The 16,192-nt window shown below is 43.4% G+C and overlaps 2 protein-coding genes across 4 annotated transcripts in view; both read right to left on the reverse strand.

The window, feature by feature from the left end:
• Nucleotides 1-1,665: 1,665 nt before the first annotated feature.
• LOC135519908 (COP9 signalosome complex subunit 8-like) overlaps nt 1,666-16,192 on the reverse strand; it is a 29,203-nt gene continuing 14,676 nt past the window's right edge. The window contains exons 5-7 of one of the 2 annotated variants that reach the window (XM_064945125.1): nt 6,935-7,042; nt 3,676-3,738; nt 1,666-2,470 (exon numbers count right to left, since the gene is read on the reverse strand). In XM_064945125.1, coding sequence (XP_064801197.1) covers nt 2,391-2,470; nt 3,676-3,738; nt 6,935-7,042 — 251 coding nt within the window. In that variant the 3' untranslated portion in view covers nt 1,666-2,390. The other variant, XM_064945124.1, reaches the window with a different exon arrangement.
• LOC135519906 (E3 ubiquitin-protein ligase TRIM63-like) lies at nt 8,697-16,188 on the reverse strand. Of its 2 annotated transcripts, XM_064945123.1 has the most exons (3): nt 14,009-16,188; nt 13,484-13,647; nt 8,697-13,386 (listed from the first exon to the last, which is right to left on the reverse strand). In XM_064945123.1, the coding sequence occupies exon 3, from the start codon at nt 10,256-10,258 to the stop codon at nt 9,206-9,208; it is 1,053 nt and encodes a 350-aa protein (XP_064801195.1). In that variant the 5' UTR covers nt 10,259-13,386; nt 13,484-13,647; nt 14,009-16,188; the 3' UTR covers nt 8,697-9,205. The 2 variants fall into 2 exon arrangements, with proteins under 2 accessions (XP_064801195.1, XP_064801194.1); XM_064945122.1 differs by having other exon boundaries at nt 13,484-16,188.

Consider the following 16,192-nt stretch of genomic DNA (forward strand, 5'->3'; position numbering starts at 1 on the left):
TTGGAAAAATGGTAAGTTGTTCACACATTCATGGTACAGTCAGCTTGATCTCGAACCCCTCAAACAACCCTCTTTGTCGACCCTCTCTGTCACCAAGTTCAAATATAGTGATGCTTCCTTGCCCAATATAACTTCATGGCTGGCCCCGTGAGGATGACGAGTGCTGTTGATATGCATGTCAGACTGACCAGGCAGTAACAGATTCTCTGAATAGTGACATGGTCCAGTTACCACCATCTCAGCCTCAGGCACTGTATTCGCTGAATGACACTGGCACACCATAGCCAGGCCCATGTGTTGTGGCCAAACACTTTAGGAATATGCTAAACTTTAAATACACATGCGTTTATAAAATTAGGATTCAGTCTAAAGTGCATGTATACAGCAGGTCAAAGACATAAGAATCAGAAATCTGAGCTTCCGACCATGATATTGCGGGTTAATCCTTTACACTCGTGGCTATCAGCCTATCTGAATGGGGCTAAATTGAAATGTTTCTTACAAAGGGAATATGCAAACCATATGCATAAGCATGGTAGTAATTGAAAGGGAACAGTTTGGAGATTATTGGAAAATTATGAGACCAAAGTTGAGGACACAACATTTCACCTGACACAAAACTGAACCTAAACAGTACACTTGATTTTATGTGCATTTTAAATTTACTGTACTTTTCAGCACATTTGTTGATAACGAAATCTGAAAATACAATGAGTAATATAACAATATCACTCTTCACTATCTGGCAGTCCGAGGGACAAATCTGGGTTTGGCGGAAGCCAGGAGAACGCTACCTGCCACAATTCATACTGTCAACTGTAAATTTTGGGTGAGGAGGAATAATGGTCTGGGCTGCTTTTCATGGTTCAGGCTAGGCCCTTAGCTCCAGTGAATGCTACAGCATACAATGACCATCTAGACGATTCTGTGCTTCCAACTTCGTGGCAACAGTTTGGGGAAGGCCCTTTCCTGTTACAGCATGACAACGCCCCGTGCACAAAGCGAGGTCCATACAGAAACGGTTTGTCGAGATCAGTGTCGAAGAACTTGGCCTTCACAGAGCCCTAACCTCAACCTCATCGAACACCTTTGGGATGAATTAGAACGCCGACTGCAAGCCAGGCCTAATCACTCAACATCAGTGCCCAACCTCACTAATGCTCGTGGCTGAATGGAAGCAAGTCCCCGCAGTAATGTTCCAACATCTAGCGGAAAGCCTTCCCAGAAGAGTGGATGCTGTTATAGCAGCAAAGGGGGGAACCAACTCCATATTAATGTCCATGATTTTGGAATGAGATGTTTGACTTGCAGGTATCCACATAGTTTTGGTCATGTAGTGTAGGTTTATAACCTCATACATAACCGAATATTAACTCCTGCAAAATTAAGCATTTCTTGCAGTAGAATGATACAACAAAATGTAAACTTTGACTTGGAAACAGGAGTGGATATTTTAATATTATTTTTTGTATCTTGAGAGAATTAATGTGCGGTTAGCGACTGCAAAGGCTATCTTTATCAGCATTATAAAAGCTGATAGTAGTTGAACCATTTAAAATATGCATCCAGGTTGAACTGAAATCTTATCAGAAACATGTTGGATTGTTTTCACTGCTTTTAACTTCCTTCAAACTGGTCAGATTGATGTACATTTTGCACAGAAAATCTTAAAAAAAATGTTTTATTACATTTACCCCTCCGGTCCCTAAACCTCTCCTGCAGGAGAGAAGCAGAGATGAGAGAAAACTTTACAGAAGTCAACAAGATTGAAGCGTTCACCGATTTACGACATTCTGGTGAACAAGGGTTTATTTAGTCTTCTAGGGCAGTAATGACAGAAGAGAAACTGCATGCATATAATTATAGAAAAGTTGACGAACAAATAGCCTACCAAAATGTTGGAAATTATTCGAAAAAAAAATAATCTTGCACCCCCTCCAATTTTCGGCCTATTTGCGGGTTAGAGTCTGATGCGGGACTTCTCACATAGTTGGGCGGCTGCGGATAATCAAATTCTTCCAACGTGCGCATGAAAATAGTACATTTCTTACAGAAATTACATTAAATTAACTACTACAATCATTGAGACTGCCACTTCGTAAAGACGCAGTAAAGTCGCAGTCATTTACTAAGGATTGCCCAACAACAGAGTTAGTGGGCGTACGAACTGAATCGTAAGTCTGAGGCACATCTTTCTGAAAACATGGTGTCTCGCTCCCAGAGACATGACCACAATCATGCACAAGGGGCGTGAGCTTGAGGTCCTGCATGTGTGTCTGTGTGTGTGTGTATGGTGCGTGTGTGTATGGTGCGTGTGTCCATCTAAGCTCAGGAAGAGGGGTGTTCTGGAGTCCTCCTCACGGCAGACAAACGGGACTGAAGGGAATTGATCAGTTCTCAAGGAAAGCCACGTAGTCAGTGAGTCTGGCCAGTTGCTGCTCGTTTGGAACCAGCGAGACAGGGGGAGGATCTGTTTGGGAGAGAGAGTGAGTGAGTAAAAGGGGGATTCCTCATAGAGCCAAGTCTTCTACCATGTAGCATCACCCACCGGTGTGTGTGTGTGTGTGTGTGTGTGTGTGTGTGTGTGTGTGGTTAGAGGACAGGGGACATGCTCCAATTCAAAGACTAAGCAGCACGGTACATCTATTCTCACTGCAATGCTGGAGAAACATGAATTGCACATCTGGACATGAGTGATTTTCTAGTGTGCACAAATGAATACACCCCAGAAGTTTAGCTTCCCATGCACAGCCAATACATTGTTTATGTATATTCTAAAGTCCATTTTTGGGCAAAAACCCATTCGGATTGGCTTGGTCTGGCTATGAAGTGGGTAAGCTTATGCCCTGCCAGGCCCACCCATGGCTTAAATTGTTGCATGTTGCATTTATATTTTTGTTCAGTGTAGGTGGAAAGGGATTAATCGAGGGGCTGATGCATCGAGTCAGACGGACATATGTGCCACAGATGCTTAACATGATGGCCCGCTGATTAGAGAGAGGCTGTTACATGGCCCCAGACACAGCCCACAAAAATGTCTCAAGCCAGAATGATTAACAAGCCACCCACTGGGCTTGTAGACTGTTAGGATTGGAGAGAGAAGATCTGAGGAGAGGGGGAAGAGGAGGGAAGGGAGGAGGACAGGGATAGGAACAGCGATTGAGTGTGGCTGTGTGAGGGTAAAGAAGTGAATGAAAGAACACAGGAAAAAGAAGAGTGGGGAGAGAAGGAGCGCATGGTGAGAGAGAAAGAGGGATATTTGATGTTGCTCTTTCATGAGACATGTGTTTTCCCAGTTACACAGGGACAGAATGTCTTACAGGCCAGCCAAAGGAAAGAACATCAATATGAGGGAAAAAATGTGAGGAGAAAAATAAATTAAAGCCCACGAATACAGAAAGACAGAGGACAGGAAGGGAAAGGTCGATGAGGAGGACTGGAGTCAGTGTCTGAGCCAATTATGAATGACCCCAAAATTCACAGCTCTGGATCCGGATCTCTCTCTCTCCCTCACACACACACACGGTTAAAGCGAGCATAGGGGGGATTGAAAGTCTGGTGAAATGTGCTATCAGCACAGAAAGAGGGCGTGATTGGGCAGAGTTGGGAAAGAGACTAGGGCATGATAAACAGCCGAGTGATGGGAGAAAAGAGAAGAGCAACAGCTCCACCTACCTGGTTTCTGGGGCATTACCATCCTGGTGGCAGGATCTGCCTGCCAGCCCTGGCTCACCACCTCTGTGGAAAGGAGGGAAAGAAACCAGAGAGGAGCGGTGGGTAGAGAATAGGAGGGGAAAAGAAACGGAAAAAGAGATGAAAAGGGAATAGTTTGATGACTATTTTCCGGTCTTTCAACTCTAGAAAAGTACTAACCATCTTCATCCCCGCCTGCATGAACAATTTAGCTTTATCTGCCTCTACTGATAAAAATGAGTTTATATCATTTCATGAAGAGATACAGTAACAGTTAAAAGTTTGGACACACTCATTCAAGGGTTTTTCGTAATTTTGTACTATTTTCTACATTGTAGAATAATAGTGAAGACATCAAAACTATGAAAAACACATATGGAATCATGTAGTAACCAAAAAAGTGTTAAAAAAAGTTAAACAAATCAAAGTAGCCACCCTTTGACAGCTTGGCACACTTGTCATTTTCTCAACCAGCTTCATGAGGAATGCTTTTCCAACAGTCTTGAAGGAGTTCCCACACATGTTGAGAACTTGTTGGCTGCTTTTCCTTCACTCTGAGGTCCAACTCATCCCAAACCATCTCAATTGGGTTGAGGTCGGGTGATTGTGGAGGCCAGGTCATCTGATGCAGCACCATCACTCCCCTCCTTGGTCAAATAGCCTGGAGGTGTGTTTTGGGGCACTAACCTGTTGAAAAACAATTGATAAGCCCCACTAAGCACAAACCAGATGGGATAGCGTATCGCTGCAGAATGCTGTGGTAGCCATGCTGGTTAAGCGTGCCCTGAATTCTAAATAAAATCACAGTGTCACCAGCAAAGCATCCCCACACCATCACACCTGCTTCACGGTGTGAACCACACATACGGAGATCATCCGTTCACATACTCTGCTTCTCACAAAGATAAGGCGGTTGGAATAAACATTTTGAAATTTGGAGTCATTAGACCAAAGAACAGATTTCCACTGTTCTAATGTCCATTGCTCGTGTTTCTTGGCCCAAACAAGTCTCTTCTTATTGGTGTGGTTTCTTTGGAGCAATTCAACCATGAAGGCCTGATTCACGCAGTCTCCTCTCAACAGTTGATGATGATATGTGTCTGTTACTTGAACTCTGTGAAGCATTTATTTGGGCTGCAATCTGAGGCACAGTTAACTCTAATGAACTTATCCTCTGCAGCAGAGGTAACTCTGGGTCTTCCTTTCCTGTGGTGGTCCTCACGAGAGCCAGTTTCATCATAGCGCTTGATGGTTTTTGCGACTGCACTTTAAGAAACTTTAAGAAAAATTCCAGATTGACTGACCTTCTTGCCATAATATGGACTTGGTTGTTTTGTTATCTTCTGTCTACCAACCCTACCTTGTCACAACACAACTGATTGTCTCAAATGCATTTTTTTATTTCACCTTTATTTAACCAGGTAGGCTAGTTGAGAACAAGTTCTCATTTGCAACTGCGACCTGGCCAAGATAAAGCATAGCAATTTGACACATACAACAACACAGAGCTACACATGGAATAAACAAAACATACAGTCAATGATACAGTAGAACAAAATAAAACAAAAAGTCTATATACAGTGAGTGCAAATGAGGTAAGTTCAGGCAATAAATAGGCCATGGTGGCGAAGTAATTACAATAAAGCAATTAAACACTGGAATGATAGATGTGCAGAAGATCAATGTGCAAGTAGAGATGCTGGGGTGCAAAGGAGCAAGATAAATAAATACATACAGTATGGGGATTAGGTAGGTAGATAGATGGGCTGTTTACAGATGGGTTATGTACAGGTGCAGTGATCTGTGAGCTGCTCTGACAGTTGGTGCTTAATGTGAGTCTGGAAGGAGAGTTTACAGTTTAACCAGACACCCAGGTATTTGTAGTTGTCCACATATTCTAAGTCAGAGCCATCCAGAGTAGTGATGCTGGACGGGCGAGCAGGTGCGGGCAGTGATCGATTGAATAGCATGCATTTAGTTTTACTTGCGTTTAAGAGCAGTTGGAGGTGGAGAGAAGGAGAGTTGTATGGCATTGAAGCTCATCTGCAGGTTAGTTGTGTTAGTGTCCAAAGAGGGACCAGAAGGTTAGTGTCCAAAGAGGGACCAGAAGTATACAAAATGGTGTCGTCTGCATAGAGGTGGATCAGAGAATCACCAGCAGCAAGAGCAACATCATTGATGTTTACAGAGAAGAGAGTCGGCCCGAGAATTGAACCCTGTGGCACACCCATAGAGACTGCCAGAGGTCCGGACAACAGGCCCTCCGATTTGACACACTGAACCCTATCAGATAAGTAGTTGGTGAACCAGGCGAGGCAATCATTTGAGAAACCAAGGCTGCCGAGTCTGCCAATAAGAATGTGGTGATTGACAGAGTCGAAAGCCTTGGCCAGGTCGATGAATACGGCTGCACAGGAATGTCTCTTATCGATGGCGGTTATGATGTCGTTTAAGACCTTGAGCGTGGCTGAGGTGCACCCATGACCAGCTCTGAAACCAGATTGCACAGCGGAGAAAGTATGGCGGGATTCGAAATGGTCGGTAATCTGTTTGTTAACTTGGCTTTCGAAGACCTTAGAAAGACAGGGTAGGATAGATATAGGTCTGTAGCAGTTTGGGTCTAGAGTGTCACCACCTTTAAAGAGGGGGATGACCACGGCAGCTTTCCAATCTTTGGGAATCTCAGACGATACGAAAGAGAGGTTGAACAGGCTAGTGATAGGGGTTGCAACAATTTCGGCAGATAATTTTAGAAAGAGAGGGTCCAGATTGTCTAGCCCGGCTGATTTGTACTGGTCCAGATTTTGCAGCTCTTTCAGAACATCAGCTATCAGGGAAATTCCACAAATTAACTTTTAACAAGGCACGCCTGCTAATTGAAATGCATTCCAGGTGACTACCTCATGAAGCTGGTTGAGAGAATGCCATAGGTGTGCAAAGCTGTCATCAAGGCAAAGGGTGGCTACGTTGAAGAATCTCAAATATAAAATATATTTTGATTTGTTTAACACTTTTTTGCTTACTACATGACTCTATTTTTGTGTTATTTCATAGTTTTGATGTCTTCACTATTATTCTACAATATTGAAAATAGTAAAAATAACAAAAAAACCTTGAATGCGTAGGTGTGTCCAAACTCTTGACTTGTAATGTACAAATCTATGGTATATGACTGTGTTATTGATCCAGTAGCCAGGTGGGTAGTGAGGGAAAATTAGGTTTTCGCACTGCAGCTGCTTACCCTTCACGGCTTCCTCCACAGAGTAGCCCACAAAGGCGGCAAAGTCTTCTGCCGTGATGGAGGTGTACGCCTGGGCCACCAGGCCATAGGCCCTCCTACGTGTGGTCTCTGTGGAAGAAAAGATAGGTACATACATGAGATATTTCTCCGTCTTTCAAACATGCAACAAAATCAAATAACGCTTAATGTAAACAGCAAAACGTGGAGTCTTGCCCCATGTTCAAAAAGCTATGTTCTTGTACTACTCATGTAGCAGTGCTGATAACCATTTGGCTATACACAGACTGAAAAAGATCAAGTGAAATAGGCCTACGGTGCAAGGCGGAGGTAAGATTTGAGTATGATTTGGTTCCGAGTTAACTGCTCCTTATGACAACATTGAAAAAACAATATTGTCTCACAGCTGACAGCAAACCAGACATTAGCTTACACCTTTGGTGGATTTTGTTGCTGCCCTGACAGCGTCGATAAACAAGCCCCAAGTTAATTGGCCTTCACACTTTATTGCCTGGCAACAGTCTGTGTACAAACAACAACCCTTCATTCGCTACAACAGCGTTAGCGGCGATAACAAGTGGAGTGAGTAAAGACAGCTGCGAGGACAGGCACAGTGCCTGTCCGGGGGTCCCCCCCCCCTTCTCCTTCCCCAAAGAGTGACCTGTTATGAATGTGGTTTCATTTTCTGAACGGAAGCGAAATTTGGTGTTAACTGCAGGCAGTTAAGGGGAAAATGAAAACAACTTTAGATGGAATCTGAAAGCATGATTTAAGAGAGCCAGTAAAGTACTTGTGAACCTGACAAACTAAGCTGTAGTGTATGTATGCGTGCGTGTGTGTTGTCAAGCCTCTTCAAAATGAACACACTGTTCATCTGAGGACTACACCTGCGCAAAAAATAATGAGAAAACCAACAGCCATGGCTTCGGCCCAGAAAAAAAAAAAAATCAAGGAAAATATCCTTTCAACCACATTATGTAGCCTACTGTATATGGCACATTTGAGAGCCAGAGCATTATCAACTTCTGTGCCTTAGTATATTTGAAAAGGGTTGACTGGTCCTGTATATTGTTGACCTACAAAATACCCAACATGCACCACAGTATCAAAATTCAGAAAAGGATGTCGGGGACTATTAGCACATAGTAGAAGCCATTGAACCAGGTCACCGCAAGAAGATTTTTGTAACATGGTCCTCTCATTCCACTATTTTTGTCGCAGCTCGCTGACCGATAGGAAGCTAGCCAAAGATGACTCATGACAGGTGGCCCGGCCCCTACAGCTCTTCAGAAAGGAGTTTGCAATTGCTGAGAAATACGGTCTATGACATGAGTGGGATGGTGCTTCATGGATGAGAAACAGGACCCCCAATTGCCTTTCACTGACACTCCAGAGCCTGTTTCACACCCTCTCACATAAAAAAAGAAATATCCCCCCCACTCTTCACCAGTAATGGCTAGCCACAGAGGACTCTCTGCCCTTCACTGACACTCCAGGGCCTGTCGTTTCACACCCTCTCGCATTTTAAAAATAGCCCCCCACTCTTCATCAGCAAAGGCTAGCCACTAAGGACTTGGCAATGGCTTTTATTTTTTTTATGCTAGTACTTGCCAAGTGAGCGCAACAACATATTGGGGCAACTCCCGAATGACAGTTCTCTTGTGAAATATTTTGTTTTGAACTTCAAACTTATTTTCTGAATGAAGTAGAAATGAATGGCAATCTTGGAATAGTTGGAATCTAAACAAATGCAAATCTGCTCGAGTCATTTGAAATACCCTTTATTTCAGATCTGTTGAAATATTCTCTTGCCAGTTTAGTGCACAAAATAATTTATCAATTTGATACAACCATAGGCATTCTAGATGTCAATGAGAAACTACAAATCAAAACTACTTTCCCATCTCAATCTTTACATGTGTTAAAGTATTCAAGTGTAAACAATCTGGAGAGGATATTCAACCTAAAGTACATAACAAATAGATCAGAATACATCTGATATGGAAATACAAAAGTATAAAAAAAAACTATTATAGTTCACAAAAAGGCAAAGTTAAGAGTACAAAAAAACACAAAAATATTAAACTCAAAACTGGAGAAAGCCATGGTATCCAAGTCAATCAACTACGTATAAAAACATTTTAAAACTTTATTCCTAACTTCTCTTAATATCACTGAAACATTGCAACTAGAGTCCCTGCCAGGAACATTCAGGTTAAAATAACCTTCAAAAGTAGTAAATAGTTTGTTCAGTTTGTATATTTTACAGTTTCATCACTCCTCTTCTTCGTCCCCTTCGGCATCCTCGAATGCATCGTCTTCGACCATTCCAAAGTCCATCTTGGCCAGGATGGCCTCCACATGCTCAGTGGACAGCGTGAAATGGTCCATCTTCTCAAAGCCCGGCTCGGGCCTCTCCTCGCCCAGGGAGATCTTGGCGGTGTCCTTGGTCTGTGTGATAAGGCCCTTGGAAGCCAGCAGGAACTCTGCGGCGCTGCTCTGCTCCAGGGCCCGCACCGCTGTGTCCGTCAGCTCTGATCCCGCCTGCAGTCGCTCGCTGTAGTGCTGGGCCAGCGCCCGCAACGCAGTCACCTTCTCGTCCTGCTCCTTGCCGATCTGTTCCAGCAGCAGGCCTTTGCGCTCCTCGAGCACTGCGTAGAGCAGGTCAAAGCGCTCGCCTAGGCTTTGCTTGGCACGCTGTGCATTGTCCTGCACCGCCTGACATGTATCCTCCATCTGGTTGAGCAGGGCCTGAAGGCGCCCGTTGCCTGCCACTAGGGTGTCGATAGCGTTGCTCAGCTCGCCCTTCTGCACCTGGTAGACACTGCCCAGTGGTGACACCTCACAGTCCTTGTGCTGGCCAAACACCTTGCACATGGAGCAGGTGGGCATCTGGCAGGTCACACAGTAGATGTTGATCTTCTCCCCCTCGTGCTCCTGGCACATGGGTTCCTTGGAGTCCTTGGGCTTCAGTGGAGTCTCTGTGCTGTCTCCTCTGCCACTACCCCCGCCACCCTCCTGCTGTTGCTTGTAGATGTCAATGATGTTCTCCACCAGCAGGTTGCGCTGAAGTCCGTGAACGCCATGGCGGTCCAGGACCACCTCGAAGCGGCAGGTGGGGCAGCGGAAGACGCCGCCCGAGAAGCGGTAGGGGTTGCGTGAGTCGTAGAGGTCACTGGCACAGCCACGGCACAGGTTGTGCTGGCAGGGCAGGATGACCACGGGCTTGGTGAACATCTCCAGGCAGATAGGGCAGCTCAGCTGCTTCTCCAGGCTCTCCATGGGGCTGGGTGGACGCACCAACGAGCCGGTCCTCTGGATGTCCATGTTGGAATAGGCTTCTCCTTAAATGTTGAGCTTGAAAATGTTTGCTTATTTTTCAACACAGCCTTCTCAAACTTCGCAGTGGGTCATTGACAACTTTTATTCTTTCCCTATAGGCTTTAACAAGCCAATAACTTGAGGCTGAGGGCTGAGCCTCTTGCTTTGGTAGTTGATGCTTCAGAGTCCGCTGAAGTGCTGATATCTGTTCTGACTGGGGTATAGCAGCCCTGTCCTTTATACCAGCCCTTCACAGCCAGCGACACCTGATCCCTCCCACATAACAGGGCACACATTCCTCCCTGCTTGTTTGTCAGGCTCTTTTCTGAGAAAATCGCCCACACCCACCGGCTGCTGCATTCGTCACACTAGGAGCCATGTCCCTTTCCGCAGTGACAGAAATCTGACAGGGCCGGGGGTACACTCAGCAGAAATACACAAGGCCCCCACGTGACTGTCCCAAAGCAGTAACACCAGAGGAAGGTTTCCTTAAGGGTAAACAACATGCCTTGTGAAGTCAACGCACCTTTGACAGTGTTTACCAGTAACAACAAGCTGGTTTTCCAGGATTACTACAACAGAGCCAGTGTTGGCTTCATAAAGTAGACCACCTTCCTCGCGGTGTAGCCCACTTATTGCCTGTGGTCATATCTGAGCACTTCAGTGGATTGATCAAACTCCTATCGAGCATCCACAACACCCTCTGTGGTGCAGTCAAACCTACTGTTGATGTTTCATGCTCAAGACATGCATTGCACCATCAATCCTATAAATATGTTACAAATATTTATTGTGTTTTTCACCCCTTCTAAATATGTCAACTGACTAGTGTGTTGAATCCAACACGGTTCTTGATAAACTGATCCAACAAAAAAAGCTGAATAAAATAACAATAATAAATAAATAAAATCGCTCCGCCATTTAATTGAACTACTATTACGTAACATGAGCAGAAAGCTATAGCCTCTGGTCATGGAAATGTCTCACTGAGACGGTCTTGAAAAACTCTCCAGTGAATGTGAACCACATTCCGTGACGTTGAAAAAAATAAAAAAATAAAGAACAGTGAGCACCAGGGACAAGCTATTCTTAACCTTGCCCACATGCGTCACATAATGTGTGGGTCTACCAGGTTCCAGAAGTTAGAGGGGGTTACACATGGGGAGTGTGAGCAGAGAAGGTCATAGGCATTTCCATATGCCAATCTCCCATTTACCAAGGCAGGTGCTTACTGATGGATATTTTTAAAGTGATTTGAGAAGACTGGGAAAACGCCATCTTCTCCGCCTAGGCTAATGTTTGTACCTCCACTGCCAATGACCTGGACCACAGTAATCAGTGACCAGGTTTCCAACAAAACCTTTTATGTGCGTAAGGTACATGGTACAAAAAAATGTGCAATGGAGTCATGAGTGCATTCAGGTGCATGTCCAACAGCAAATGTTTTACACAATAAATAAACATAGGCTCATTATGTTATTATTTGGAGATGTGAAGTGCACATTTGGACTCACAGTTGTTTGACTTGGTTGTATGATATCAAAACAGTATTTATTATAATCCTCAATGTCTCACCTTCCAAAATAGATCACATCATTTTAATTTACAGCATTTCCCACACTTAGACAACAAAAATATTTGCTAAACTTATGAGTATAAAGGGCTAACTCAAAAGTGCTTTAGAGTCAATAGCAGAAAGCAGTTAATCTATGACACATTGTCATGTTTTGAACAGTCATGTCACGTGATCAGGATTTTAACCTTCATTTCCCCCATTTCTTATGTGTCAGATGGTCCAGCACCCTCAAACAATTGCTTTAATTTTTGGTTAAATTCTCATTTTGAGAAAAGGCTTAAAAAAGTTCAAATCTAGGTCATGAGACATAGTCCAAAATACAGGCCCTAGCCAGCACATACACCAGACATGTAAATATGTGTAATGATTTGACGGTAGAGTTGAGATGCAAATGCTTGCAATGGTGTAGAGCATCTAAATACTTGCATTGTTTATCAGACCACTAAGTATGGATAGAAGTAAACAGTTGACCAAAAATAGATTTATAGTGCAGTCGGAAAGTATTCAGACCCCTTGACTTTTTTTAGATTGTTTCATCAAGGATCTCTCTGTACTTTGCTCCCATCGTCTTGCCTTGATCCTGACTAGTCTCCCAGTCCCTGCCACTGAAAAACATCTCCACAGCATGATTCTTCTACCACCATGCTTCACAGTAGAGATTGTGCCAGTTTTTGTCCAGACTACCGTCTGGCCACTCCACCATAAAGGTCTGATTGGTGCAGTGCTGCAGAGATGGTTGTCCTTCTGGAAGGTTCTCCCATCACCACATTGGAACTCTGGAGCTCTGTCAGAGTGTTCATCGGATTCTTGGTCACCTCCTGACCAAGGCCCTTCTCCCCCAATTGTTCATTTTGCCAGCTCTAAGAAGACTTTGTGGTTACAAACATCTTCCATTTAAGAATGATGGAAGCCAGTGTTCTTTGGGACCTTCAATGCTGCAGACATTGTTCGGTACCCTTCCCCAGATGTGTGCCTCGATACAATCCTGTCTCGGAGCTCTATGGACAATTCCTTCGACTTCATGGCATTGTTTTTGCTCTGACATGCACTTTCAAGTGTGGGACCTTATATAAACAGGTGTGTAGCTTTCCAAATAATTTCCAATCAATTGAATTTACCACAGGTGGATGCCAATCAAGTTGTAGAAACATTTCAAGGTTGCTCAATGATAACAGGATGCACCTGAGTGTCTGAATACTTGAGGTATCCGTTTTTGGATCTTTAATACATTTGCAAACATTTCAAAAACCAACCAAACTAAGAAATTATTAAAGTACATAAAAAAGGTTCAAGTAAAAAAAGAAGAGTGTTTTAAATAAATCTGGGTGCAAAATATAAGTTTAAATCAAAGTAATGACAAAATATATATATATGAAAAAAAGGTTAAGCAGAAAATAAACAAACAAGTATGTAACAAGTTTGAAAAGTTCAAAGGCATTGTGGTGTTGTCTGTTCAGGGTAACTACAGCCAATGATAACTGTTGTCTCTCTGGCTGTATTGCCCGTGAGGTGGTGGAGGTCTGCGTACAGGAGTGCTGCTGTACGCTGCCTCATGGCCCTGCAGCAACAAAATCATTGATTGGGTCTGCGCATGGGTCTACAGAGGATGTGGCATCACCAACCAAACATAAAGTACAATAACACGTTATACTGACCAACACGTGCAAGAGGTTTTGTGGTGGCTCGAGGAGGGTTCCCCGAGCCAAGAGATGAGTTGTCTGGACTTGGGAGGTACACAGACCTCTCAGTTGGAACTGTAGCCAAGTTGAGTGTTGCAACTGCTGCTGGGCCCAGGGTTGCTGCTTGGCCCTTCATCAGTCTGTGGGAGAGCAAGTGATGAGCAAAGTTACCAAACAGAATACATTTGCTATGAACAGTGACTTTTGTTAGCAAGCAGCTAGCAGTCAACAACATAAAGTAGTTGTGAAATAGCTAACTAGTTCCTAGTCATTACAATCATTTGGGTGAGAGTGAAAAGAAAAATGTACAAACAGGCTAAGCAACAATCACTTATGTTATAAAACGTGAGCTTTGTTAGCAGGCAGCTAGCAGAAAATAACGTGAAGTAGTGATAATTTAGATTCATATAACTTATAGGTAGCTGGCTGGCTAATACATTAGGTCAGTGTCCAGACTTATTTTGTTAGTTACAAGAACACAAAGCCGAAAAAAGTACTTGCCATATTCTTGCTCTTCTGCTTCAGTCACCCTGGACTCAATAATATGGCGAGGCATGGAGGCAGGTCATGTGCCAAGGAATTCGTCCAGTTCCCTGTAGAATGGACAGGTCTCCCGGCCACTATCACTCAGTCCATTATTGTCTTTCGTCTTGTGTTATATATATTTAATGTCTACGATTTTTGTCTGGCACTACTTCCGAACAATGGTGGCCATGTGCAAGCAACCCCGTGGACATTCTCAATATAGATCTCTTTTTCTGTAACACGTTTCCAACCTCGCTAGAATCGGATTTTGCGACCAAATGGATATCAGAAGCTTTGTTTCCGCAATGGACCAGGTCAATGAACTCTCGTTTGCCATGGTCTATAAAATGTACAAAACGGCAAACATGATATGTACAAACAGCAAGCGCAAATGTAAAGTATGGGGATTTCTCTCTGGCGAACTTCTGTTTATATAAATGGTGCCAGAAGCATCCCTTGACCTCTTACGTGACAACAATACACATTGGCTAATTCACAGAACCAAAATCGGCTGCACACGTGCGCCATCATAAATAAATGTATTTTGTCCCCCCATACCAAATGCGTTCACGACACACAGGTTGAAATATCAAAACAAACTCTGAACCAATTATATTAATTTGGGGACAGGTCAAAAAGCTAGCTTGCACTTGCTAGCTAATTTGTCATATTTAGCTAGCCTGCTGTTGCTAGCTAATTTGTCCTGGGATATAAACATTTGAGTTGTTATTTTACCGGAAAGGTCCTCTACTCTGCCAATTAATCCACACATAAAACGGTCAACTGAATCGTTTCTAGTCATCTCTCCTCCTTCCAGGCATTTTCTTCTCTTGACTTTATATAGCGATTGTCAACTTTCATAAATTGCATGCATTACCACCACCGACCTACTTCGTCTTTCAGTCACCCACGTGGGTATAACCAATGAGGAGATGGCACGTGGGTACCTGCTTCTATAAACCAATGAGGAGATGGGAAAGGCAGGACTTGCAGCGCGATCTGACTTTTATTTTAGCCCTTGGCAACACAGACGCTCGCTGGCGCGTGCAATAATTGGATATAGATTTCAAAATGTATTTGCGAGCAGTGTAGTCAGCCTGTTATCACAATGCAATGCTCAGAGGGGGATGACTCTCGAGAAAGGCTCGCCCGCGACCTATGCAGGTAGCGTTCGAGATTAGATACATTTGCAAATTTACAGCCCAAATTATCTCGAAACGCAATACTGCTCGCGAATCTCTTGATAATCTCCTCAACCCGAAGAGCTTTAGAGGGCTATATTAAACTAGGCAAAATGTATCCCATCATGCTGTGCATCAATGGGACAATTTGTGAGTGGATAAATAACCCATTACATTTTCAATTAGGTATTACAAAAGCTTTTTAAGCTCCCTTTTCTGTATTCTTCTTTGCCCTCCATAACAACTTCATGGCTGGGTTACAATGTAGGATGCAAGTGGTGTCCCCTCTTTTGATAATTGAGAACATTCAGTAGGCAGCAATGTGAAAGACATTACAAAATGTACTATTACAATTGTGTGGGGTCCACTTTCATTATGTAAGCATACATTTTTTCCGACTACCCAACATATTTCATTTCAAGCATCCTGCTACCAATTGTCCAAAGCAAATTCCCTATGAATTCTAACATGAACAAACTTCTAATGAAGCTGCTGATTGCGTGAACTGCTAAACATCTTACACATCTATCCTTACCCAGTCTTTCTTCTCGTCTAGCCTCAGGTTTAAGAAATGAATATAGAAAGTTATTCAGAGGTGAGAGACGTGGCCTGGTCATGAGTTCAGTCAGTCTCAATAGGTCAATGTGTTGCATATTCAATAACACCCGGTAACAGTCTCCAGAATGTCAAAAACAATGTTTTTCTCACATTTGGATTAATGTATAGGGTACTAAGCAATACACTCAAACAAAAATGGCATGCCTACTCAAAAGATGCTCTGAAGGTCGAATGTTATTTTTTCCCCTGGAACCAATATTGTTTGAGCAGGGCCCTCAGTCATAAAACCGTGTAAAATCAGCCACATTGAGTTATATATGCATGTTGAGCCACATAAGTGTGTAGGCTGTGTTTTAAATGTTAGTTCATCATGCAGGTCAGGTGTGTCAATTGGTCACAGAAAAGTGCACGGCCATTACAG

The sequence above is a fragment of the Oncorhynchus masou genome, chromosome 29 (genome assembly GCF_036934945.1).
Source record: "Oncorhynchus masou masou isolate Uvic2021 chromosome 29, UVic_Omas_1.1, whole genome shotgun sequence".
NCBI lineage: Eukaryota > Metazoa > Chordata > Actinopteri > Salmoniformes > Salmonidae > Oncorhynchus > Oncorhynchus masou.